Source organism: Balearica regulorum, chromosome Z (genome assembly GCF_011004875.1).
Source record: "Balearica regulorum gibbericeps isolate bBalReg1 chromosome Z, bBalReg1.pri, whole genome shotgun sequence".
In the NCBI taxonomy this organism is placed as follows: domain Eukaryota; kingdom Metazoa; phylum Chordata; class Aves; order Gruiformes; family Gruidae; genus Balearica; species Balearica regulorum.
In genome coordinates, this window is record NC_046220.1 from 256,532 (window position 1) to 283,804 (window position 27,273).

A 27,273-nucleotide genomic window follows, 5' to 3' on the forward strand; every position below is an offset into this window, starting at 1 on the left:
GGAGCAGGTGGATGCCTGAAGGAAGCTGTGGCCCTGTGGGAAGCCTGCGCTAGACCAGGCTCTGGCAGGACCTGTGTACCCGTGGAGAGAGGAGCCCACGCTGGAGCAGGTTTGCTGGCAGGACTCGTGACCCCGTGGGAGGGACCCCACGCTAGAATAGGGGAAGAGTGTTAGGAGGAAGGAGCAGCAAAGACAACGTATCATGAACTGGCTGCAGCCCCCATTCCCTGTCCCCCTGTGCTGCTGGGAGGGGGGGCGGGAGCAGGTAGAGAAATTGGGAGTAAAGTTAAGCCTGGGAAGAATGGAGGGGTGGGGGGAAGGTGTCTTAAGATTTGGGTTTCTTCTCATTACTCTGTTTTGCTTGGTAATGAATTAGGTTAACTTTTTTTTTAAGTTGAGTCTGGTTTGCCCGTGACAGTAATTGGGGAATGATCACTCTCTCTGTCCTTATCTCGGCCCACGAGCCTTTCATTTATACTCTCTCTCCCCTGTTCAGCTGAGGAGGGGGAGTGATAGAGCAGCTCAGGTGGGCACCTGGCCTCCAGCCAGGGTCAACCCAGCACACTTGGGCTCCCTGCAGCCAGTTCTCTGCTTAGTACAAGTAACTTGAAGTCCTCAGAATTTCTCAGAAATATGACTTTGCTGTCTCTAAAATAGGATAATTTCTCTTAGGTAAATTCCTATTCATCCCACATTTCAGAGGGGTAAGCCCAAATAGTTTGTGCTGCTCCTCATCACAGGAGAAAAGAAACACCTTTGAATATAACAAGGCAAGATTATTCCACGTTGGCTTTCCACCCATTTGGTGGTTCTATTAGAGAACGAGAAAGATCTCACATAGAGAATACTTCTAGGATGCCAGTGGAATGTGCCCCAATGCTACAAAATTCACATTCTTCAACCAGGACATGTAAAGGCTGGTGATTTCACCAATGCTTCTTTTCACAGTGCATGGCACAGACAGCAGCATCGTGCTCTGGCCCTGAAGTTAAATGGTGATTAACGACCATGGGGTTTCCTGGGCAGAGATGATCTTGGCAATTTCTTAATCTCAATTTCTTAGTTTCTTAATCAGAAAGCTGTTATTGCATCTCCTCACACCTTCCTTCACAAGACCTTTTCAAATACACTCTATTTGTATGTAACATCACAACTTCCAAAGGGACATAACATGCACAAACACTGCAGCTGCCAGGTGCTGGAATCTCCTGTCAAAATCCTCGATTCAAATCATGGCCTCGGTTGGAACTACTGAGCCAGCTTTAAGAAAGGCTACCATGAACTTTGTATGTGAGCAGTTCCTTTACTTCCAGCTCCATGTTCCTGCCCTCAGTTTGCCAGCAACCCATACCTGCACAGGGAGTTACATTTCGTAACTGTGCTGCTGAAGTTATTCCCCACATATGAAAGCCTTTCAGTTTCTGAGACCTGAAAAACAAAGAAAAATTACTTGAATACAGGGCTGTGAGAAACCTTCTCTGCATGTGCTTTATTTTCCCTGGTGCCACAGAGCTCCATATTCCCAGGCATCGGACACTAGTTGTGTGTAGGCTAACTTCACTTTGCCCATTTTGGGTATGTATTGCATCTGATTAAAATCTTTAAGAGACAGACAACACTTCTTGAAGCTGAAACTACCCATGATACATAATTCTACCTCAGCTTTCACTGGGCCAGAAGATGAGGAACCACTGGAAAGAAATCATGGGAATAACAACTTAGAGTTTATCAGCGTAGCCAATTTGGGTGTCACCGCAGTTAGAATGCCTTGCTGTGTTGACCATCGTACTTTAATCCAGAAGCAACAGTCTGTGAAAGAAACTGGGTTTACTCACAAAGTCACTAGTGAAGAGAGATCAGGCCTCTTTGCCAGTCAATTTAAAACACTATTTCCAATGCTTTAGGGTCCTTAACACAGTTGCTCAAAGGTTCTGCAAGTTTCCAGCCAGGACAAACCTCACACATTTCAGCCTGCACCAAAGGCATGCACTGGGCAGAGCCACCACTACAAGTAAGGGGAACTGAGTTTGAAATGTAATTTTCAATTTTCCATTTAAAATGTTCCTTTTTTTTTCTCCCATTTGTGTGGGGTTTGTGTGGCAAGGTTTGGGTAGTGGGGGGGGCTACAGGGGTGGCTTCTGTGAGAAGCTGCTAGAAGCTTCCCCTGTGTCCTACAGAGCCAACGCCAGCCGGCTCCAAGACGGACCCGCCGCTGGTCAAGGCCAAGGCAATCAGCGCCTCTGTGAGAACATATTTAAGAAAGAGAAAAACAGCTAGGGAGCGCTTTTGCAGCCGGAGGAGTGAGAAGATGTAAGAAACTCTGCAGACACCAAGGTCAGTGAAGAAGGAGGGGGAGGAGGTGCTCCAGGCACCAGAGCAAGATCCCCCTGCAGCCCATGAAGAAGACCACGGTCAAAGCAGGCTGTCCCCCTGCAGCCCATGGGGGTTGATGGTGGAGCAGCTATCCACTGCAGCCCATGGAGGACCCCACACTGGAGCAGGTGGATGCCCGAAGGAAGCTGTGATCCTGTGGGAAGCCCGCACTGGAGCAAGCTCCTGGCAGGACCTGTGTACCCGTGGAGAGAGGAGCCCATGCCGGAGCAGGTTTTCTGGCAGGACTTGTGACCCCGTGGGGGACCCACGCTGGATCAGTCTGTTCCTGAAGATCTGTGCTCTGTGGAAGGGAGCCACGCTGGAGCAGTTTGTGAAGAACTCCAGCCCGTGTGAAGGCCTCATGTTGGAGAAGTTCGTGGAGGACTGTGCCCCGTGGGAGGGACCCCACGCTGGAGTAGGGGAAGAGTGTTAGGAGGAAGGAGCAGCAAAGACAACGTATCATGAACTGGCTGCAGCCCCCATTCCCTGTCCCCCTGTGCTGCTGGGAGGGGGGGCGGGAGCAGGTAGAGAAATTGGGAGTAAAGTTAAGCCTGGGAAGAATGGAGGGGTGGGGGGAAGGTGTCTTAAGATTTGGGTTTGTTCTCATTATTCTGTTTTGCTTGGTAATGAATCAGGTTAACTTTTTTTTTAAGTTGAGTCTGGTTTGCCTGTGACAGTAATTGGGGAATGATCACTCTCTCTGTCCTTATCTTGACCCACGAGCCTTTCAGTCTGCTCCTGAAGGTTTGCACCCTGTGGGAGAGACCACGCTGGAGCAGTTCATGAAGGACTGTCTCCTGTGAGAGACACTCCATGCTGGAGCAGGGGAAGGATGAGAGGAGTCCTCCCCCTGAGGAGGAAGAAGCGGCAGAAACACCGTGTGATGAACTGACCGTAACCCCCATTCCCCTGTGCCGCTGGGGGGGGCGGAGGTTGAAGCTCTAGTACTGCCAAGTGACTGCAATGCATTGACTAAAAAAAGAGCTAGCACTACCTGGAATGGCTTAGCCACCTAAACAGATTTCAAAACGTTTGTGTCTATAGTTCCCCTGAGGATTTAGGCTGAAAAGCCATTTATCCCTTGAGCGAATCACGCATGTAAGCAGCTGTAAAAATTATAGCAGCAGAAAGCACCTTCTGACTTTAAGCTTGGTTCTCTCTTCACTGAAAGAAACAGGTATCTCCTTAGAATGTAATTTAACACCACCACCACCAAAAAAAAAAAAAACCACTTTGGTAAAGAATTCACTGTGTAAACATAACAGATTTTGTGATCAAATGGACCTGACTAGCTTTCAAGTAACAGCTTTTAATTTTCAAACATGATTTCCCCTTAGATTATTCAAATAAAACATGAACACAGACACACACAACTTCAGTAAATCAACCTTTGCCTGAGAATACACATCCATGTATCAATCAACATTTTTCAAATAAGCACGTATTCAGTTCTGCTAGAAAGGTTACTAACTCTCAAATATTGCTCTCATTATCTCATTAATCAAAATGTCCCATATTGCATTATTCAGGTTCCTTTCTGTCCCAAGAGCCAACCCACAATGCCAAGCCTCAGGGGGCACGATCTGATCCCGACATGCTTCACAGACATCACGGTGCCTCAACTCGGCAGGGCTGCAGGACCCGCACCCGCTCCTTTGGGGTCCAAGGACACCCTGTGCATCTCTGCACCCCTTGATGGGGAGCCTGGCTTGCCAGCACAGAGCGCTCTACAGGGTACGAGAACAGCCCTCCCCCTGCCCACCGTTGCGCAGAGCTTCCCTGAACATTCCCAGAACACTTCCCTGTTCTGCCACTCCCCATCACACCCACCTCCATCGTGGCCACAATCCACACAAAAAACAGAACTTTCTCTGAACTCCTAGAGATTTTGTGAAATTTGGAAAATGGTTCTCTCTCACACACAGACTAGGGCTAAACTGATTATTTTTTTACAAAAAATTACTACAGAGCAAAGCTCCACGCAGGTTTTCTGAGCCTTGCTCACCATCTGGTAACAAGAGTAGCTGGAGCAGGGCAGCAGCAGGAGCCCGGAGGGGAAGAGCAGCCTCCCCAAAACAGGACCACAGGGACTGCGGGTCTGATCGCGATTTCTAGTTCCTACTTGCAGGCGCTGCCACGACCACAGCCATAAGGGGGAAAAAGGGTGGAAACCCGTCACGACCTGCTGAGGTGGGAACTCCTCGGCACGGCTCTGGGTGCAACCCTCACCCTGATCTCTAAAGGAAGCCCCAGCGCTGCGGCCTCCCGACGCGCCGCCGTTCCCCGCGGCTGCCCAGGCTGCAGCGGGCCCGCCACGCCGCAGACACGGGCGGGTGGACGGCGTCAGAGCCGCCCCCGCCACCGCGGCCCGTTGCGGGGCAGGCGCAGCCTCGGGCTCCCGCGGCCGCCGACGCTGCCAACAGCGGGACTGGCTACAGGCGGCCGCGGCAACACGCTCCCCGGGCGGGCCCTTACCAGGATCCTCCGGTGCTTCTTCCGGGGATGGGCCCTGTCCTTGTTTCGGTAGACGGTGAACCGCATGGAGTCGGACCGCCGCAGCCTGCCGTTGGAGAACTGCACTGCAAGGCGGCGGGGAGATGCCGTGAGCCCGGGCGGCGCTCCCTGCCCCGCGGCCCGCCCGCCCCGCCTCCCCGACCCACGGCCGCCTGCGGCGTCCACCCCGTCCCCCGCCTCACCCAGCACCGCCGGCTGCTCCGTCTCGGGGTCCCCGCGGTAGCGCCAGGTGGCGGCGGCCATGGCGCGGGGCAGCGAGAGGCAGGTCCCTTCCCGGGGCGGGCAGCCCCGCCTCCCCGAGGGGCTCTACACGAGGGCCCGGCGCCCACGGCAGGGAACGGCTCACCGCCGCCACCGGGCCCGCTCCTACGGCACCGGGCCTGGCCGCACCGGCGGGGAGCTCCCGTCCGCGCCACCAGGGAAGCTGAGCCTGCCCAATCGCGGCCGTGCTTATTGCACAGTCTTGAGAGAGGCGGGGCGAGTGCGGGGCCGTTTCTTATAAGTAACGAGACCGCTGATTGGTTGGCGGCTGGGTAAGGTGGGCTCGCACTGTCGCCACGCGCTGAGGGGGCTGCTGCGTCGTGGCGTCACTTCCGGTCGCCGGCGCGGCCGCCGCAGCGTAGGGCCCGTGGGGGCGGAGCCGCGGGAGCGGGGGACGGGGCCGCAGGGCCGAGGACGACGGCCGCACCCGGCCCTTCCCGCCGCCCGGGGCGCCCCGTCGCGGCCCTTCCCGCCCGGACAGCAGAGGCAGCGGGAGGGGCAGGGACTGCAGGTGAGCGGGGGCGGGCCCGGCGGGCTGCGCCGGTGCCAGACAAGGGGGCGGGGGGGGGGGGGGCGGCGGGGGGCGCGCGTGGGGGAGGGGGCGGCGGGTGACGTGGGCGGCTGGGCCGGGGCCGGGCGGAGCGGAGAGCGCGCCTGCTGCGGGCGGCCGCCCCTTCCCGGCCTCCGCCCCTTCCCGGCCTCCGCCGTGCCGCCCCGGGCAACCCCACCGGGGCAGCTGGAGGGCGGCGAGCTGCGGGCGGGTGGCCCGCCGCCCCGGTGCGTGCGGGAGAGGGCGGCCGCCCGGCCGGCAGCGCAGGAGATCGGCACGCCGCCGGCGGTGCTGCCGCGCTTGGCGGGGCGGAGCGGGCCGTGCGGCGGGCGGGGCGGAGGGCTGTGGATGGCGGCAGCGGCGGATGCTCCGCCAGGTTGCGGGGAACGCGGTTCTGCAGTGCTGGAGAAGAAGCCGTAGGACGCCCCGCGGGCCGGTGGGGGCCTCGCTTCTCCCGGACCTCCAGCTCCCTGCGCAGGGGTTCCGTCCGCTGGGGACTCGGGTCTTCCCCCGCCTGTGGTGGCGGGGTCACACCGGGCGAGAGCGGAGCCCCTGCAGTGGTCGGGCGCTCCTTCTACCAGGGTCACTTGGCCTCTGCCTCAGGGCTCCTTGAAGAGCGTTTGGCTCTGGCCTGGTCAAAGTGCGGAAGGCTGCGTTGCTGAGCGTGACGAGGAACGGCTGGAGGGTCTTTTTGTCTTGTGTGCGGTGGTGTTTGTATAAGATACAAAATTAAATAGTTGGATGTATTTTGAACTGCTAATGGTGGAAGGGTGAGATGTAGATGCTATCTTGAGTCTTGAGAGGGACATAAAACTTGGATATTCGTGGTGATGGAAAAAAAAGAAAAAAGGTACAACTCAATTCTTCAGGGCAGTGCCTTTCAGTGCGTTCAGGAATGAGCACAGGAACAACAGCCTTTCCTTTCTTACCTGTCAGTTAATTTAATGTTCTGTAATTTTCAAGGAAACATATCGTCAGATGACATGTTATAAATTAGGTTTTACTTTCTTGTATTTGGTGTAATTATTGAATCATAGTTCTTCTTGTGGACAACAGTATGCATGTACTGTTGGTGTGCAGAAGTTGGGTGCACACCAGTGGCTTCTCTGGAATGTATGTTTTGTCTCTGGCATTGACCTAACTCATTGCCACCTTTTCTCATGGTCATGCTACCGCAGGTAAGCTCTGCAGTGGTAGAGCTGTTAACTGTGTTGCACTCAGCTGTAAATCCATATGTTGTAAAGGAAAAACAGATCCAGAGTGGCTTCTGTGTGAAAACAGAGAAGGAAGTTACTGTCTTTGAACTGACAAAAAGCCGCTTAATTTCTTTTTCCACCTTTCAAAAATTACTCAGTAGGATTTTAGTTAATTCAGCATAATACATTCAAATCATGTAAATTGTTACCCTCTAGTGTGACTTTTAAATTGTGGTTAAGGCAATATTTTCTTTTTAATTCTTCATTAGTACGTGCTTGTATTGGGTTTCGTGGCAAGGTTTTGGTAGTGGGGGTGCTGCAGGGGTGGCTTCTGTGAGAAGATGCCAGAAGCTGCCCCATATTGGACAGAGCCTGTTCCAGCCACTGGCCAAGGCTGAGCCCATCAACGACAGTGGCAGCATCTCTGTGATGACATAGTTAAGAAGGGGTAAAAACTGCTGTGCAACAGCAGCCAGAGAGAGGAGTGAGAAGATGTGAGAGGAACAACTCTGCAGACACCAAGGTCAGTGCAGAAGGAGGGGCAGGAGGTGCTCCAGGGACCAGAGCAGAAATTCCCCTGCAGCCTGTGGAGAAGACCATGGTGAGGCAGGTTGTCCCCTTGCTGCCCATGGAGGTCCACGGTAGAGCAGGTGGACGTGCCCTGGAGGAAGCTGCAGCCTGTGGAGAGCCTGTGCTGGAGCAGGCTCCTGGCAGGACCTGTGTACCCAGGGAGAGGAGCCCATACTGGAGCAGGTCTTCTGGCAGGACTTGTGACCTTATGGGGGACCCATGCTGCAGCAGTCCATTCCTGAAGAACTGCAGGCTGCGGGAAGGACCCACGCTTGAGAAGTTTGTGGAGGACTGTCTCCCATGGGAGGGGAAGCAGGAGCAGGAGTAGAGCGTGAGGAGAAAGGAGTGGCAGAGATAATGCGTTATGAACTGACTGCAACTCCCATTGCCTATATCTGTGCTGCTCAGGGGGAGGAGGTAGAAGAGTTGGGAGTGAAGTTGAGCCTGGGAAGAATGAAGAAGGGTGGTGGGGAAGGTGTTTTCAGTTTTCTTTCTCTTTGTCTCAGCAGTTCTCATTTGAAATACAGTAATCATCTGTCCAATCAGTTATGTGGATATAGTTACTTGCTTAGGCTCAAGACATGTAATACTAATGAATCCATTGCGGTGGTGGCAAACTAATATTTGTTGCTTTGATTTAAACCACTTCCCGGCAAAAGTAGATCTATTCACTGTGCAGTTAGCTGTAGTTTCAGTGGGGTTAAAAGTGTAGGCAAAGGAATCACCAAAGAAGGTGGTTGGACATGGTTGTTTAAAATTCTTGAATCTCTGGCAAATAGTGACGTTGGAGAGCTGGATTTAGAAATTATCGCCATATTAAGCAAGATAACATCATGCTGGCACTGAGCTGTCTGTGGCTGCCTTTTCCTTTGGAATCCTTGCCCGCAGACCCTTGGTTCTGTGTGGTGTTTGTGGTTTGATTCATGAACTGGGGATGACGGTACAGGAGAAGCTGGCAACTGAATTTCCTTTGCAGCGCTGGGTTCTTGTGGGAGAATGGTGGCAGTGACAGAGGCTGACACGGTACCATGAGCTTCAGGAGAGGTTTTCTGAACTGATAACATAACTGTGAGTTCAGATCAATCCTTGGCGGTGGTGGTTTTTCTTCTCATGCCCTTAAATAGCTGTATTGCTAGTTCTGTGTAGCAGCACTCTCTGCTTTTCCCTTTGTAAATAAATCAAATTGTGATACTACCCAAACAGCTTTCTTCAGGTGTTTTACAGTGCAATGCCTAAAAGCCTGTTGTGCTCTTGAGAACAGCTGTTTTATCATATCTAGATAAGTTTTTTTTTAGCTTCATAAGGTCAAGAATAGAATCCGTGATCTTCTTTTCCTCTTTCTTACTGATAACTAGAAAACATTGTGCTTGTGTAAGTTGACCAGAAAAACGTACATCAACTCTTTTGAGAGAGATTGATGCCTGTGAAACCTATGGTACTGTCCTTGAAGCCCAAATGATGAGAGGATTATCCAAGAATTATAAGGAAACAGTGTTCAATCTGTTCAGAATATATAGCTGTACAGGTGTGTTAAATAGTGGAATTACAACAAAGAAACAACCCCCTGGTGACAAGCTGGATGGAACATCAAAATGCAGGAATGTCACATTTCAGTCTCCTCCAGTGTGTCTTCCTCTGAAGTATCACACTGCTGCACGATCTGCAGGCCAAGAGATGCATCTCTGGACTGGGACGAGGTGAGTGGAAATGTGAGGAAGCAGGAGGATCACCGTACCACAGGTAGTGTACATTTCTGCAGATAACGAAGAGGGTCTAAGAAAAATGTAGCCTTTTTAAGGAAGCTTTTTGTTGCTCCTTTCAAAGATGCTGTTTGCAGATGGCAGGCTGTGCTGTTACTGTTTATTAATGAGTTGATGTTGCCATAGGCTGGACTATCTACTGACAGTACCTTTCAGATGATGAGAAAATACTAATCCATATGCTAATGTCTTCTCTGGAGGGCTGATGCAACCAGCAGCAGCTTTTGCAGTGCAGTTTATCCTTTCTGATTCTTAAACAAGTTGTAACTGATCCTCCCTGACAATAGAAAGATAAACTGAGTTGAACTATATATAAAATGTGGCTAAGGAAACACCTCAGATGAGATGCTGTAAGCTAAACCGTCAGTCATCAAAGTCACTAGTTGCAGGTACTTGTGGGACACACACAAAAAATGCCTTTCTTGGCTGGTGCTCACCATATTGTAGCATACACAAAAGTGATGTAATACTGGAGTCTAGCTACATGGGGCAAATCCAGAAATAATTTTAACTACTGTTAACTAAAATTCCACCATATGTTCAGTTTGAAAACACTCTCAGAGCAGAGAACACACACCCTCTGTGTCTCAAAGGGACAAAACTTGCTGAAGATGTCAAAGAAAGTAAGGACTTTGGTTTCTTCCTGCCTCTATCCTCCCACCATTCTGCTGGCTTGTTAAAAAAACCAACATACCTCATAGTAGAAAGTGTTTTCCGAAATAACACTCATATATGACTTGCATCTAGATTTATTTTTGTATTTCAGGCTTCAGGGGAGCTTTTTATGAGATGGATTATTTCAAGCACAATGGTTAAGCACAGCACAAGTCTATTGTAATGTTTTATAAAATGTAATTAAAGCTAAGAGGCAAACAGTTATTAATGTTATAATATTATATTGGCACATTTTCAAGTTTTGGCTATATGCCAGGGATTCCTGCAGGCTTGGTACCTAGAATATCAAATGCATTTAAATACAGATTGTTGGGAATGAAGTTTGAGGTGCAAATAATAGTGTCCTTCATTTATCTGATAAGGAAAAAACAAGTACCTAGTCTAAAGTTTTCAGTAGTGTATTTGTGAAATTTCTTCTGATATCATTCTGCTGAATGATATAGTTGAGGCAACTTTTGTTGTTGGTTTTAGTAACACAAAATCAAGTACTTTAAAAACTTTTTGAAAGATTCTTCAGGGGGAACTTGAGGTTGCATTTGATTTTTTTTTTGTTTGTTTGACTATGTATGTTTGACTTCTTGATGGTGGCTCAGGATTGCAGTACAATTTGATGTAGTAATAAAATTTTAAATAGATTATTCAGAGTTGTTATTTTTCACACTATTTTATAGTGAGTTAACTACATTTTTTAAAGAAGCGAGATAAAAGTTTTTGATTCTGCACTAGTTTTAGTGCAAGTGTACTTAATACTTGCCTTGTCCCATCTTGCTGCAGCTTAAGTATTGAAGCAGAAGGATTTGATGGAAAAAGTGGCTGTAGGTCTACATAATATTGTCAATACTAATCATTCAACAAGAAATAAAGAAACCGTATGAAGAAATTTTTGCCAATAAAAGCAGTAGAAATATGTGCTAATAAAACCTGAACCATGTTCAACAAAAAATGTGGGAATTCAGTATCTAATCTCTACTTTGTTAAATTTTGTTGGAGTTGACAGAGGTTAATAACTAATGGGAGGTTAATACACAGGCTCTGTAATTGTGAACACTTGTACATCATCTTCCCAATTAGGTATTTTGAATCCTGATGCTTTCTTAATATGGAAGGCTTAGTTTTAGAAATTTAGGCCTTATCTTCCTCCACATATATGAGGAATATTTTACTATGTGCCACCATAAATGTTTGATTACATCATCAAGCTCCTCTGCACAGCCCCAAGGGAGCTTGGAGAGGCAATGGCAGGAGGGGGAGCGCAAACAGTACCCTGGGGGGCTGGTCCCAGGCCCATCCCTGGAGCCAGCCCATTGCAGGCCCAGAGAGGCACAGGTGAGACCCTGAATCAAGGACCCGGAGAAAGGAGCACCCTGTCCAGACCTCTGCCAGGGCAGTCGCTGCAGGGCCTCTGCCCAGTATCACAGTGAGTTGCAGAGCAGTTCTGTCCTGAACTGCTGGGACACAAGGAAAACCAGCTTGGGATCCCACAGGACTTATTGTGGGATGTTCAGGGGAGAAACCAAAAGTGGGACAAAGGAGGAGTTTAGGGGGTTTGGGGAGGAACAAGTGTGGGAACAGAGGAGTAAGGGGAGGAAAAGGGCTGGTTGTGTGTAGGCTGTTGGCTGGCCATCCCCTGTACCTGATCAGGGCCATCTGTCCTGCTCCTAATGAAATTCCTTCCTGGCTCTGTTCTGGGTGACGGCTCTCTGGTTGGTGTGAGTGCAGCTGCAGGCCATAGGGTCCCTGTGTCCATGGGGCGTTGACTGGAGCATGTGTGGATGTGTGAGTGTCTGATGGCCAGCAAAGATCAGCCTGGATGAGCTGGTGAATTGGGCTGGGATCAAGGGGGTCTTTGGGTCCCTAAAGGCAACTCTGGGTGTGAGAGTGCCTGTGTCTACAGAGGTGAGAACATGGAAGGTCAGGTGTGGGACCACGGGAGTCCTGGCTGACTCTGTACCTATGGCCTGGCAACAGGAGCCAGGCTGTGGCCTCAGGGGCTCATATGCCTGGAGACTGCGACCCAGGGGACAGCTACTGGGAGGGCCAGCTGCTGGAGGGGTCCACGTCGTGCACCTGTATATATGTTCTTGAAGGTGCACTTCCATTCTACTCTGCCAGATAGGGGAGCAGGACGGGCATCTGCTGCTGCCTGTGTTTGTGTTAGTTCTGAGTGTGTCTCATAGCATATATGGGTGCACTGTGCATTTGTGCCCGCTGGGAATGCATCTTCTCCTGCTCTCATTCTGGGACCTCGGGATGTTTCGCAGCAGGAGCCTCGCCTTGGGCTGTTGGATCTGCTGCGGTGTGTTTTCTTCTAGCAGTGAAGAAGAAGTATTTAAGTATCTACTGAGCACACTTTTTATTCAAAGGTTAATTATCTTTTTAAGCATATTATAAAAATGTTAGGAAGAAAATGCTTCCATATTCATTTTTACCAAATCAATCTTACATTAAAAAAATTAATAGTTCTCTCCTAAAACCTTCTGAAAATACCAAAGCAAGCTGTAAAATTGAAAGCCAGAGAGGTACGGTTATGTGAAACTACGCCTCCAGTGACTTGTGGTTTAGTGCCTTCCCCAGGTAGAGGTGGCACCTAAATATTGAATAGCTCACAATTGATTTTTATTTGATGGATCTATGTAGTGGCTATTGAATTCACACGTACTTGCCCATGGCAAGTTCCGTAGCTTTACTGCATTACGTCAAGGAGTGGGTTTTTTGGTTCTGACCCTTCTGGTTTCATTTCATAGGCCTTAGTCCAGAGACAGGCAAAAATAGTTGTTTTCTAGTCAGGATTTCATAGATGTTTTTTCATTGCTTGCCCATAAAATTTTCCTGGCTCTGACTATTTGTATTTATAGTAAAAGTACTTGTAGCTAAACAATTTGGTATAGTTTCTTTTCACTTGTGGTCATTTGTTTGATTATAGAGGTAAGCTGTTCCCTTTCCCGCTGGTCTTCAAAAGGCTGCTCAACTCAATGTCTGCTGTTTGTACCACTGATGCCTCCCCTGAGTCCCACTGGCTGGATCTGATTCAGCGGAAGATTTCATCTAACATTCCTCGGCTCCCCAGGATGTTAACTGGAGCTGGCTGTCAGCCTCATGAAGGCTGCAGAGACTGGCTACTGAAACCATCACTACTCGATTGGGAGCATCTCTGTCCTTCATCTGAGTAGGCATTTGCACACCGTGTGGTGCGATGGGATGCTACCCATCATGTGCTGGAGATGTTGGGTTGTTTGCTAGGGGATGATGGGGATGTGCAGCCCATGGGTGGTTCAGGGGAGTCTTTATGGCCAGCTATTGCTGACAGGTGAGGTATCACCAAAGTGGGAGGGAAAGACAGATGGAATGTGCATATCCAGAAATACACCACTCATATGCATTTTGATACTGACTTAGATGCATTGCATGTATTTAGTAACCTGAAGTAGCTGATACCTCACCAAAAGCAGTATGTGGGTATATATACACAGTATATATAAGGCATATATATATGTGGGTATATATAAAGCAGTATATATGACTCAAATCTAGTTTTATAATTTTCAATTGATCTTGTACAAGATCTCAGCTTCACTGTGGGGTCTATCTTGATTCTGGTTTGAGGACTTCAGCCTTTATGGTGTAGTAAAAGTTAAGTACCAAACCAAATTAGAATCATAGAATGGTTTTGGTTGGAAAAGACCTTTAAGATCATCAGGTCCAACCGTTAACCCAGCACCACCAAGTCCACCACTAAACCCTAAGCACCACATCTACATGTCTTTTAAATACGCCAAGGGATGGTGGCTCAACCACTTCCCTGAGCAGCCTGTTCCAGTGCTTGACAACCATTTGGGTGAATGTAATATCCAATCTAAACCTCCCCTGGCGCAACTTAAGGCTGTTTCCTCTCACCCTATCAGTTGTTACTTGGGAGGAGAGACCAGCACCCACCTCACTACAACCTCCTTTCAGGTGGTTGTAGAGAGCGATAAGGTCTCCCCTCAGCCTCCTTTTCTCCAGACTCAACAACCCCAGTTCCCTCAGCCACTCCTCATAGGACTTGCTCTCTAGACCCTTCACCAGCTTTGTTGCCCTTCTCTGGACACGCTCCAGCACCTCAATGTCCTTCTTGTACTGAGGGGCCAAAAACTGAACACAGCACTGTAGGTGCAGCCTCACCAGTGCTGAGTACAGGGGGATGGTCACTGCCCTAGTCCTGCTGGCCACGCTATTCCTGATACCAGCCAGGGTGCTGTTGGCCTTCTTGGCCACCTGGGCACACTGCTGGCTCATGTTCAGCTGGCTGTTGAGCAATGCCCCCAGGTCCTTTTCAGCCAGACAGCTTTCCAGCCACCCTTCCCCAAGCCCGTAGCATTGCCTGGGGTTGTAGGCAAGTGTAGGACCTGGCACTTAATGTTATTTGAAGCAGAAATGTGGTTTGTCTTGTTTCAGGTGCACAAAGGATGCAATCACTTCTGGTGATTGTAAGCAAGGACTCTCTGAATTGTGAAATCCCAAATCCTTTGTCAAAACAATGACTCTTGCCTGTTTTCTCTGGTTCAAATACATATTGATGCCTGGGCAGAAAATACCTTCAACTGTCCCTGTAATCCGTTTTCCTTTCTGGAGTACAGCTTAATCTTTTTACTGACATGAAATCCTGTCCTCGTGTAGTTTGGTGTTTTCCACCTCCAGTCTTCTCTGAACGTTGGTTTGAATGCGCTACTATGTAGTCTTCTGAGGCACACCACCTCCTGGGACTGGCTTGATAAAGGCAATGCATGAGCTCTCGGGTATTTTATATCTTAGCATCATAGAATGATTTGGGTTGGAAGGGACCTCAAAGATCATCTAGTTCCCAACCCCCTTGCTGCAGGCAGGGACACCCTCCACTAGCCCAGGTTGCCCAAAGGCCCATCCAGCCTGGCCTTAAACACTTCCAGGGATGGGGCATCCACAGCTTCTCTGGGCAACCTTTGCCAGGGCCTCACCACCCTCACAGGGAAGGATTTCTTCCTCACATCTCATCTCAATCTACCCTGCTTTAGTTTAAACCCATTATCCTTTGTCCTATCACTATCACTCCCTGATAAACACTCCCTCTCCATCTTCCCTGTAGGCCCCTTCAGGTACTGGAAGGCCACAATTAGATCTTCCCGGAGCCACCTCTTCTCCAGGCTCAACCACCCGAACTCTCTCAGCCTGTCCTCATAGCAGAGGTGCTCCAGCCCTCAGATCATCTCCGTGGCCCCCTCTGGACTCGCTCCAACAGCTCCCTGTCTCTCTTGTACTGGTGACCTCAGGGCTGGACGCAGTACTCCAGGTGGGGTCTCAGCAGAGCGGAGTAGAGGGGCAGGATCACCTCCCTCAACCTGCTGGTCACGCTGCTGGACACGCAGCCCAGGACACGGGTGGCTTTCTGGGATGCAAGCGCACACTGCTGGCTCATGTTGAGCTTTTCATCAACCAACAGCCCCAAGTCCTTCTCCTCGGGGCATCCATTCTCCACCCAGCTTGTACTTCTACAGTGCATTTCCTAAAATGACCTAAAGCAGTGCGCAGACTGGGAACTGGTTGGGTGCTTGTGAACAGCTTGCTTCTGATGACCCTTGAAGCTGGAGCAGTCTCTGCTGGGCCCTGTGCTTTCTGCAGTGAAGGTACAGGTGGAACAATTTTGTTCTTGGTTGCAGACGGGACACAGCAAAGTGCTCCTGTCTTAGCTGCCTTTGTAGGTGGTGGTGGTTAGGGTCCAGCACTGCTGCATTCTGGGAAGTCACTGTAGTTAGTACCATGTTGTCCTGCAGTTCTGGTCCTTACGGAAGGGAGATGCCCTTGGCTCTCCTGGTGTACTGGGTGCCTGGTGTTTTCTGGGGTGTTTGTTGGTGTGCTGTAGCATTGTATACTGTGCAGACCAGCCCTGCATATAGCCTTACGACTGTGAAATGATTCCTTGGAGTGGTCACTCTTGACTGGGGAGGGAAGTGAAAAGAAAGTTGACCAAGGTACAGGCCCTGCAAGAGCATGCTGATGCTGTAGTGACGGTTCTCTAAACAGAGCAAAAGAAAGTTTCTCTGTTGCTCTGGCAACTGTTGCTCATACCCACCCTCCCCACTATCTCCTCCTTTGTCCAAATTCCCTCTTGATCCTGTATTTTAGTCCCATGAAGCTAAGGACAGAGCGTTATTTCTGGCATACCATTTGGCCCACCTCAGAGGTCAGTAAAAGCAGATAAATGAAGAATTGTTTGGCAGTCCCCTGTCAACTTTCCAGAGATGCCTGTCTGGAGGGCAGCTTTCCTCACGGAGGAGGTTGTCCCGGCATGGTGCTTGCAGGAACAAAGGAGGGCATGAGTTTAACCAGGTATGCCCAAGCAGCAAAGGCAGGCAGCAGCACAGCTCACAAAACAGCCCTGGCCTCTGCCACATTCCAGACACTTCCTGCTGGGACTTGTGGCTCTTGTCACAGGCTCCTGTCTTCCTTTTGTCTTGCTGCCTAAGGTCAGTGAGTTTCAGGGTCTGCTCTTTTGTTCCTGCCACTTCTTAGAACCACCAGGAAGCATTTTGTCACTTTTCCTTGTGTTGTACTTCTGTCAGACAAATCTGTAGAAATAAAAACTCTGCAATTCCAAAGTTTGTCTTGTTTAACTTTTTTTTAAAGTGTCATCTTATTTTTACTGTCAACTACACATTGGTAGTGAAAGAGAAATAACATCACCTATTATCTGTATTCCTATTTCTTATTTTAAAAAGTGCCAGGCTCAAATTCTGTTTTATTATGTAACTTCATTAATAGAGAGATAAGGGAGACCATGATACAGTACGTAATTAAATCTGATGGTGCTTATTTGAGGCATTTAGGCATCATAGCCTCATGCTGCCAAATTAGGGGATTTTTTGATGCTGTGGTAAGCCTGGACCCTCACCATTGCTGGAAGGCATAAAGTGTACTTTATTTCTTTCTTCTTTTTAAAATACACAGGAACCAATTACAGTTGGAGGCAACGTATTTTTGCCAGCAGAAGGTTCAGCTTTTCATTGTTTAGTAAAACTGTGGTTCTTTGCAAGCCTGTCCTCTTTGGAGAGGGGCATGGTTCTTTGTCCAGTGGACTAGGTGGTGCTATCTTTTTCCAGCAAAGACCTGCAAAGTGTATGTCATGTGCCTTAGAGATGGAGGAGGTGGTTGAATGCAGCTGCCTCTTGGGTGGGGAACAGCAGCTGCTCTTACATTATTAGCTCCAGCCTTGCAGCTGAGGCAGGCAGAGGCTGTTTCGCAAGATATTTTTGTGACCTAATGGTTTTAGTCTTGGTGTTATTATGTTAGTTTGCCACCTCTTCTGGCATGAATTCAGATATCTTTGCCTACTATACTACTGATTCCTTAATTTTATGTAGCCTGATGTTAGTTCAAGTGCAGCAAAAGCTGCAAACTCAAGCAGGTCCCTTTGTCCAGGTTGCCCCTAAGGGATTTTGTAAGCCTGGGAGTCAGAAAATGGTAGTTGTTCATCACACAGTAGTGTGCATAGTAGCCTCAAGACAGGCTAAAATGGAGAGTATCTGCATCTAAGGCCTTCCTACCCACTAGGTGCCTGTAGACTCTCTTCCTGACAACACAAAACCTTGCTGGTTAGTGACAAGAAGTGTTACAGAGCGCAATTGCTCTGCCCATCCCTTCTGTAGCTATTGGAGACACTGTCAAGTTTTGACTGAGGAGACTAGTATTTTAAAGTCCAATACAGTTTATAGCTGTGGGCCTACCAGAAAAAGGGACCTATCTTTGTCCTGCTCTGTCATCCCTCTCTGGAGAACCTAGTGTGTGTTCAGCTCGTGCTTGTTCTGCTCTGCCAACAGATGGTGTGTCTGGGAAACCTTGCCCAGCCCCAGCCTGAGCTTCCTCAGCGGTTTGGGGGGATTTGGTCTGATGCGGTGCGGGGTGGGAGCAAGCTGGGGGTATTGTGCAGGGAGTCAGGGCACACAGACCATGCATTAACTTCGTTAGCTAAGGAGAAACTTAATCTCATGCTGCTTGCAGAGTAACTCCTGAACTAGTTCAAAAGACATGTATCCTTTATAAAAGAGGATCAAGAACCCTTCTACTTTCCGTTGATGGTGACAATCCAAAGGTGGGGAGCACTAACCTAAGTTGAGCTCAGTTGCTGCCGGAAGCTCATGGATCTTTCTAATTCTACAGCTGCCTGCTTACACATGCATAAGTGTGTAAATCCATCAGTGACCTTCTGCGTATTGCTTGGCTTTTTGACCTTTACCAGCATGGTCTTACAGCAGTACGTGTCTCAAAGGTGGTAGTCCCCAGTCTGCCCGGCCTCCCTTACAGCCTTTTGCCTTTGCAGCAATGGAGAGTGCAGAGCTTGGAGCTGCTGCAGACGGAAGGGAGCCTTTGTGGCCTCATGCTGCATTTGCTCCATGCCTGCATCTTGGGAGTTGCTCTTTGCATTTCTGAGGTTTTGCTTTTTCTGCTGATCCTTCCAAGTAAATAGTTAATCTGTGTTCATCCAGGTGGGCAAAATTGCAAAATAAATAATGATTTACATCAACAGCTGTACCTGTTTTCCTCTGAATGGATGGGTGTACTTGGCAACAACTGCCTGAGCAAAGTAGTTGTGTGAAGTAAAACACCTGTGCAGAGTTTGAAATACAAACATTATTTCTGAGCAAACTTTTATTTACTGGTCAAAGGTGACTATGGGAAGCTTTGTGTGCAATCTACTTGTATAGCTTGTGGCCATGCAGGTATGCAAATGCAGCATATGGTTTTGTTCACAATGTGTGTATTTGAGGACAGAATTTATAAATTGGCATATTCACATTTTATCCCTCTTCAAAAGTATAATTCTTCCTCAGTGACCTTTTATTTTAGCTACTTTACAGTCTTTTTGTGTCACATGGTACTGTGATGACGCTACTGAAAAATAAATGTGAACACAAAAGTGTGTGTGTATGCCCCATACATGCAACCTTTCTGTTCCCCAAATCTTATGCTCTGTTGATTTGTCTTCAGAAAAAGTAGAGATATCACTGAAAGTCACCAATTTAGTCTCAAGGTGAATTTACTAAGATTTGGCTTATGTTGTCTTAATGGAAATGCAAGAAAAAAACATCCCTGAGTTTATCTAGTTAACTAGCTGAGTACTGCATCATTTTCTCAAAAGTGTTCCATAACTTCCTCATGGGCCAGAAAAGTTCATAAGGAATGGTAAGTACGGAGACGGATCTTAATGTTGGCAAACTTTACTATCTTTCTACCATTTTATTTACTTTGTGGGAAAAAACAGAGGAGTTTCAGTGCCTTCCAGCTGACAAAATATACTGAATAAGAAAATGTATTGCACTTCTGTTTTGGGTTTGCATGGCAAGGTTTTGGTAGTGGGGAGGCTACAGGGGTGGCTTCTGCGAGAAGCTGCCAGAAGCTTCCCCCACGTCCGACAGAGCCAATGCCAGCTGGCTCCAAGACGGACCCGCCGCTGGCCAAGGCAATCAGCGAAGGTGGTAGTGCCTCTGTGATAGCAGAGTTAAGGAGGAGAGAAAAAACCAACTTAGGAGCAGTTTTTGCAGCGAGAGAGAGGAGTGAGAAGGTGTGAGAGGAACAACTCTGCAGACACTGAGGTCAGTGCAGAAGGAGGGGCAGGAGGTGCTCCAGGCACCAGAGCAGAGATCCCCCTGCAGCCCATGGAGAAGACCACGGTCAAAGCAGGCTGTCCCCCTGCAGCCCATGGGGGTTGATGGTGGAGCAGCTATCCACCTGCAGCCCATGGAGGACCCCACACTGGAGCAGGTGGATGCCCGAAGGAAGCTGTGATCCTGTGGGAAGCCCGCACTGGAGCAAGCTCCTGGCAGGACCTGTGTACCCGTGGAGAGAGGAGCCCATGCCGGAGCAGGTTTTCTGGCAGGACTTGTGACCCCGTGGGGGACCCATGCTGGATCAGTCTGTTCCTGAATATCTGTGCTCTGTGGAAGGGAGCCACGCTGGAACACTTCATGAAGGAGGAATCCAGGAAGAAGCAGTTAAAAACCTGCCTACACCACCTGGACACTGACAAGTCTATTGGCCCAGATGGGATGCACCCGAGAGTACTGAGGGAGCTGGTGGAGGAGATTGCCAAGCCACTCTCTATCATTTATCAACATTCCTGGTTAACAGGGGAGGTCCCAGACAACTGGAGGCTTGCCAGCGTGACGCCCATCTACAAGAAGGATCGGAAGGAGAATCTGGGGAACTACAAGCCTGCCAGCCTTTACCTCAGTACTGGGGAAGATTATGGAGCGGTTCATCTTGAGTGCCCTCACCAGGCATGTGCAGGACAACCAGGGGATCAGGCGCAGCAGCATGGGTTCATGAAAGGCAGGTCCTGCTTGACCATCCTGATCTCTTTCTATGACCAGGTGACCTGCCTAGTGGATGAGAGAAAGGTTGTGGATGTTACCTACCTGGACTTTAGTAAAGTCTTTGATACTGTCTCCACAGCGTTCTCCTAGAGAAGCTGGTGGCTCATGGCTTAGACAGGTACACTCTTTGCTGGGTAAAAAGCTGGGTAAAAAGCCCAGAGAGTTGTGGTGAATGGAGTTAAATCCAGTTGGCAGCCGGTCACAAGTGGCGTTTCCCAGGGCTCAGTCTTGGGGCCAGTCTTGTTTAATATCTTTATCAATGATCTGGATGAGGGGATTGAGTGCGCCCTCAGTAAGTTTGCAGATGACACCAAATTAAGCAGGAGTGTCAATCTGCTTGAGGGTAGGAAGGCTCTGCAGAGGGATCTGGACAGGCTGAGACCAACTGTATGAGGTTTAACAAAGTCAAGTGCCGGGTCCTGCGCTTGGGTCACAACAACCCCAGGCAATGCTGTGGGCTTGGGGAAGAGTGGCTGGAAAGCTGCCTGGCGGAAAAGAACCTGGGGGTGCTGGCTGACAGCTGAACATGAGCCAACAGTGTGCCCAGGTGGCCAAGAAGGCCAACAGCACCCTGGCTTGTATCAGGAATAGCGTGGCCAGCAGGAGTAGGGATGTGATTGTGCCCCTGTACTCGGCTCTGGTGAGTACCTTGAATACTGTGTTCAGTTTTTGGCCCCTCAGTCCAAGAAGGACGTTGAGGTGCTGGAGCATGTCCAGAGAAGGGCAATGAAGCTGTTAAAGGGACTGGAGCACGAATCTTATGAGGAGTGGCTGAGGCAACTGGGGTTGTTGAGCCTGGAGAAAAGGAGGCTGAGGGGAGACCTTATCGCTCTCTGCAACTGCCTCAAAGGAGGTTGTAGTGAGGCGGGTGTTGGTCTCTTCTCCTAAGTAACTAGCAAAAGGACAAGAGGAAATGGTCTCAAGTTGCATCAGGGGAGGTTTAGATTGGATATTAGGAAGAATGTCTTCAGCGAAAGAGTGGTCAGGCATTGGAACAGGCTGCCCAGAGAGGTGGTGGAGTCACCATCCCTGGAGGTGTTCAAAAAATGTGTAGGCATGGCACTTCGGGACATGGTTTAGTTGACATGGTGGTGTTGGGTTGACGGTTCGACTTGATGATCTTAGAGGTCTTTTGCAACCTTAAAGATTCTATGATTCTAAGAACTGTATCCCATGGGAAGGACTCACTTTGGAGAAGTTTGTGGAGGACTGTCTCCCATGGGAGGGACCCCATGCTGGAGCAGGGGAAGAGTGTGAGGAGTCCTTCCCATAAGGAGGAAGGAGCGGCAGAGACAATGTGTGATGAACTGACCACAACCCCTGGCCACATCCCCCATGCCCTGTCCCCCTGTGCCACTTGGGCAGAGGAGGGAGAGACATCGGGGTTACCCCACCACAACTTCTGATAGCTAAAGGTAGTATTTTGATGTAAGAGCTGACCACTTGTTCCAGTGCAGAAGTGTCTCCCGTCTTTTCCATTAACTCTCTTTTCTATGTTTCTCTGTGAAAAGCAGGTAGTTGACAGTTCTGCACAGTAGCTGAGGAACTGTGCAGAAGGTAATTTGCAGAAGGTGAAGCTGGATTAAATTAGATGAGAATTAAAGTTCAAACTTTTCAGGGGGAAGTTGTCTAATAATGTGAGCAATTTACCAAAGGTTGCAGTAGATTATTCACAATTAGATTTTTTTTTTTTTAAGCCAGGATTGAAAGTTTTACTGAAGAGTGTGTTTTAGTTTGGACAGGAGCTGTAGTGGAGGTGAAATGACCTGCATTACTCAGTTTGCAGCAGAGCTGCCTGTGACATGTCTGATGCTGAGGCAGCTGTTATACTAGGTCAGCTACATGGCAGAACCTGTATTTTCTTCCTCATCCTCCTCCTCAGGATTGCCAGGTTTGATCCATTACCAATGTGGCAGTGGTAAATTAAGATCAGTTGGTTTTCATCTCTCTTTCAGTCATCATCTTTCATTTTTAAACCTGGGTTCGCTGTGGTCTGAATGGGACTTCAGCCATTTTTAATATTATAGTTTATTCTGTTTTGTTTTATAGGATCATGGATTTTCCAGGACACTTTGAGCAAATCTTTCAGCAGCTCAACTACCAGAGGCTTCACGGCCAACTTTGTGACTGTGTCATTGTGGTGGGAAACAGGCATTTCAAAGCCCATCGCTCTGTTTTGGCAGCATGTAGCACACATTTCCGAGCTCTATTTACTGTAGCAGAAGGAGATCAGACTATGAATATGATTCAGCTGGACAGCGAAGTGGTGACAGCAGAAGCTTTTGCTGCTCTGATAGACATGATGTATACTTCTACACTAATGCTTGGGGAGAGCAATGTTATGGATGTCTTGCTGGCTGCTTCTCACTTACATTTGAACTCTGTTGTTAAAGCATGCAAACACTACCTTACTACCAGGACGCTGCCAATGTCTCCACCGAGTGACAGAGTTCAAGAGCAGAATGCACGCATGCAGAGGTCTTTCATGCTCCAGCAGCTTGGACTGAGCATTGTGAGCTCTGCGTTAAATTCCACTCAGAGCACAGAGGAACAACCAAATACCATGAGCTCCTCGATGAGAAGTAACATCGAACAGCGCACTACTTTTCCTATCCGTCGTCTCCACAAACGTAAACAGTCTTCTGAAGATCGGGCCAGACAGCGCATCAGGCCTGCTATGGATGAGTCTGTTTCCGATGTGACTGCTGAGAGCGGGCAGTCAGTAGTTCATTCACGGGAAGATTTCTTCTCGCCCGATTCACTGAAGATTGTGGACAACTCTAAGGCTGATGCTGTTGCTGATAACCAGGAGGATAATACTATTATGTTTGATCAGTCTTTCAGTGCTCAGGAAGATGCTCAAGTGCCCAGCCAGTCTGACAACAGTGGAGGAAACATTTCACAGATGTCCATGGCATCCCAGGCAACACAGGTGGAAACCAGCTATGACCAGGAGTCTGCTTCTGAGAAGAACAACTTCCCATGTGAAAATCCGGAGGTCAGTCTGAACGAAAAAGAGCACATGAGGGTGGTAGTGAAGTCTGAGCCCTTGAGTTCCCCAGAGCCTCAAGACGAGGTGAGCGATGTCACTTCCCAGGCAGAGGGCAGTGAGTCTGTTGAAGTGGAAGGAGGAGTAGTGAGCGGAGAGAAGATAGAACTGAGTCCTGAGAGCAGTGATCGTAGCTTTTCTGACCCGCAGTCCAGTACTGATAGGGTGGGAGACATCCATATTATGGAGGTGCCAAATAACTTGGAACACAAGTCTACTTTCAGTATCTCAAATTTTCTAAATAAAAGCAGAGGTGGTGGCTTTGGTGCTAGTCAAAACAGTGATGACAACATTCCAAATACCACCAGTGACTGCAGAATGGACAGTGATGCCTCTTATTTGATGAGTCCAGAGTCGGGGCCTGCTGGTGGCCATTCATCTGCCACCGTCTCTCATGTCGAGAATCCATTTAGTGAGCCTGCAGACTCTCATTTTGTTAGACCAATGCAGGATGTGATGGGTCTCCCCTGTGTACAGACTTCTGGGTACCGGGCGGCAGAACAGTTTGGCATGGATTTTCCACGGTCAGGCTTGGGCTTGCACTCCCTGTCAAGAGCAATGATGGGCTCAGTAAGAGGTGGAGCTAGCAGCTTTCCTGGTTATCGCCGCATAGCCCCCAAAATGCCTGTGGTGACGTCTGTCAGGAGCTCCCAGCTGCAAGATAACTCATCCGGTTCCCAGCTGATCATGAATGGGACCACTTCGTTTGAAAATGGGCATCCGTCACAACCTGGTCCGCCACAGCTGACAAGGGCATCTGCAGATGTCCTTTCGAAATGCAAGAAGGCCTTATCTGAGCACAACGTCTTGGTTGTAGAAGGTGCACGCAAGTATGCATGCAAGATCTGCTGCAAGACGTTTCTGACCTTGACAGACTGCAAGAAACACATCCGTGTGCACACAGGAGAAAAGCCTTATGCCTGCCTGAAGTGTGGCAAGCGGTTCAGCCAGTCCAGCCACCTGTATAAGCACTCCAAGACAACCTGCCTGAGGTGGCAGAGCAGCAATCTGCCTAGCACTTTGCTTTAACCTTCTCCACCCCAGGCCTGAAGGAGGATACCAGTGCAGATGTCTAGTTCCCTGAAGCACCACAGGAACACAAACACTTTTTTTTTTTAAGGCTGCAGGCTCAGAGGCTGCTCTTGTTGGTCAGTGAACACTTAGGTGTGATTGTGCCACACACACAAAGGTCTTGGTTCTGTCAATTGGGGATATTACTGTACCTACCTCACAGGGGTGTTGTGAGGCTTAAACAGCTGTAAGTGAAGAACTTGGAGATCCTCAGAAGTCACACTGTAGATGTGTCAGGTGTTATTATGATGTATGTTCAGGCCTTGGGCTGATGGGGATACAATCCCTACGGCTAAGCAGTTCCTTTGCAGGGCAGAGGGGTGAGAGCGTAGTTATCTCATGAAGTAGCAAGTTTCAAGAATGAGAAACTGAAGTGCAAATTTCCTCTTTTTTTTTTTTTTTCTAAAGTATTTTGTAAAAGTGAAAGCATTTAAATAAATGACCTGTAAAACAAGTTACTGCATTATGTATGGACAGTAATGCAAGAGCTGTTCACTGTAACTAATATAGACTGCGTATCTTTGAAAGAGAAAAACAACTTTGGATGCACCTGTCTGACATAATGCTTTAAAATATGCTAATTATAAAAATAGTTCTAGGGTTATGAATGTATGTTTGGCTGTTTTGTAGTAAAGGACACTGTAATGAAGGTGCTTAAATTAAATCCAAGACAAGTAACTTTTGGACTGCCAGATATATGTATACTTTGAATACAGCAAGATCTGGATGTTTGATTTTTTTTCTGTAGAAACTTGTATTAAGTGATAAGTGAAGTACTGTTTCTTGTTCGTGCTATTCTTAGCAGTATTTTAACCAATTTGTATCTCCTATGTTAAAATTCTATATACATAGAAGTCTGAAAAGAGCTTGTCTTTGTCTGCTTTGTTATTTTGAAGGAGAGAGTTAATTTGTGATGGCCTTTTTTACTGTGTAAGATAATCTCTTGCTGTTTCCAGATGCTGGTAGTCAAATCTGATCCCCGTTATTGCGTAAGCATATTGTCCTTTTCTGACACTTTTCAGGCTTTAATTTCCTCCTCTGCTTACTTACTTTACTTCACAACTATGGATTGTTCCTCAGATCAAACCAGTCAGGAATGATCCTCATTTGCCAGATTTATTTATGTCTGTCTATAAAATGTAGTTGTCAAATCCAGTCCTTCCACTTAAAGTAGTGTCATAAATTTAAAAAAGCATAAATTTAATTTAAAAAATAGCACTGTACACTTTGTATAGCAGAAATTCAGTGATTGCTATTCTTCAAGTGAATCGTGTAAATCTTGGTTTAATTTCCTCTTCTTTGATACTATTGTAGCTAATACTGTCTGCAGTCTCTTTTTTTCTTTGTTAAACATGCACGTGAACTGACTACTGGCCTTCAGTCTGTCAGGTTTCTAAATAAAATTTTGGAGCACTTCTGCTGATAAATGTTGCTCTGTCACACAGGAGCTGGGTCAGGGCTACAGCGTGTCCATTCTGCTCAGCAGAGACAGAGGATTTGCATCTCCTGGTATCTAAGCCAGAGAGCAACAGCTTTCCATTAATATTAAAAAATTTAGCAAACCTTCCCCTCTTTATTTTATTCTGTATAGCAAATGTATCCTGTGTGATGATATTCAGCAGTTCTATGGAGTTTGTGCTACCTAATAGTTAGCCTTCTTAAACATCTTGGATTTAGATTTGGATAAACTGAAAATAAAATCCTAATCCACAGTCCTGTAGGTCATTTAGCGGGATGAACTGTCAAAACTGTTGAAGCACGGAAACCAAACAGTCGTTGTCAGACCAAAGGAAACATGGAAATCTTTCTGTACTTGGCTTTATGTGAAGTAGTAGTCTGCTAATGAAGAAATGTGTCTTCATCTGTAATTACACTGCTTCACATTGAAAAAAAAAAAAAGCCAAATGTCTGTCAATATGTCATTTGCACCTTGAGCATCCAAGGTAAACAGGAACATGGAAAAATGATGGGATTAAGTCCTTTAAAATGTTAAGATTTTGTTACAGGACTTACGTAATGGTCATATTTCTGGCTCTTGATTTTATAAGTATTAGGGAAATGTGCTGCATTTTTAAAACGCATTAAGATATGCCACATTTTGTTTAATGATTTTGATATCAGGGGACTAACAGCATTGAACTATACTAAACAATCTCACTGAAACATCAATAAAATGCAGTATTTTGTACTTTAATATTTTCTTGTGTTGCCTTATTAGTAATGTTATTACTGTTTCATCCTCCTTGCATTTCTAGTGTTTTGTTTCAAAAATAGGGAGGTTTTTTACATTTTGTGTGTTCCTATAGCACATCTGAATTCCTTGAATTCTTATGATGTATAGGAATAAAGCATTTATGTAAGGGGATTTGAGTAATTAGGAACTAATATGAGCAGAGAAACATTTAACTGTATTTTTAATCTGTTTTTATAAAAATTTTAATGTCATTGTGAAATATCAGACCTTGTGCGGGAGGACTTCTTCTTTCTTTAAGAAAAAATTCAGCTTGGAACATTTTTTGAAGTAGCAACTTCAGATTTCATTATTCATTGACATCTGGTGCATCCGAAGGAGCACACTGCAAACCCAGGAGCTTGTGGCCAGCTTGTTGCTTTCCTAGTCTTCCACTATGAAGCAATATCTCAGAATGGTATCTCCACTTAGCTATCCCTACTGTAAAATGAGAATGTCTTATCTCAAAGCCTGGTAATATTGTCAAAGAGCTTATCACCCCAACTTTTGTTCAAAATTTAACTTTACAAATGCTACAGTGAGATCTCATGTGAAGATGTCAGTATGTTAGAATTATGAAACATCTGAAAATAAACCCTACATTTTTGTGCTGCTGTGTCTGACTTGATTTACTTGTTTATG

At 47.6% G+C, this 27,273-nt stretch overlaps 2 protein-coding genes across 8 annotated transcripts in view; one reads left to right on the forward strand and one right to left on the reverse strand.

The window, feature by feature from the left end:
• Window positions 1-27,273, reverse strand: part of POLR1E (RNA polymerase I subunit E) — a 54,953-nt gene that overhangs the window by 11,063 nt on the left and 16,617 nt on the right. The window contains exons 2-4 of one of the 2 annotated variants that reach the window (XM_075739525.1): window positions 5,070-5,267; window positions 4,849-4,952; window positions 1,352-1,428 (exon numbers count right to left, since the gene is read on the reverse strand). In XM_075739525.1, the coding sequence (XP_075595640.1) occupies window positions 1,352-1,428; window positions 4,849-4,952; window positions 5,070-5,130 (242 nt within the window). In that variant the 5' untranslated portion in view covers window positions 5,131-5,267. The remainder of the gene's footprint in view (window positions 1-1,351; window positions 1,429-4,848; window positions 4,953-5,069; window positions 5,268-27,273) is intronic. The other variant, XM_075739526.1, reaches the window with a different exon arrangement.
• ZBTB5 (zinc finger and BTB domain containing 5) lies at window positions 5,494-26,595 on the forward strand. Of its 6 annotated transcripts, none has more exons than XR_012832950.1 (2): window positions 5,494-5,659; window positions 12,823-13,352. XR_012832950.1 is itself a non-coding variant. In XM_075739522.1 (2 exons), the coding sequence occupies exon 2, from the start codon at window positions 22,335-22,337 to the stop codon at window positions 24,357-24,359; it is 2,025 nt and encodes a 674-aa protein (XP_075595637.1). In that variant the 5' UTR covers window positions 5,500-5,659; window positions 22,331-22,334; the 3' UTR covers window positions 24,360-26,595. The 6 variants fall into 6 exon arrangements, 3 of the variants coding, with proteins under 3 accessions (XP_075595637.1, XP_075595636.1, XP_075595638.1); XR_012832951.1 differs by lacking the exon at window positions 12,823-13,352 and adding an exon at window positions 11,987-12,815; XM_075739522.1 differs by lacking the exon at window positions 12,823-13,352 and adding an exon at window positions 22,331-26,595 and having other exon boundaries at window positions 5,500-5,659.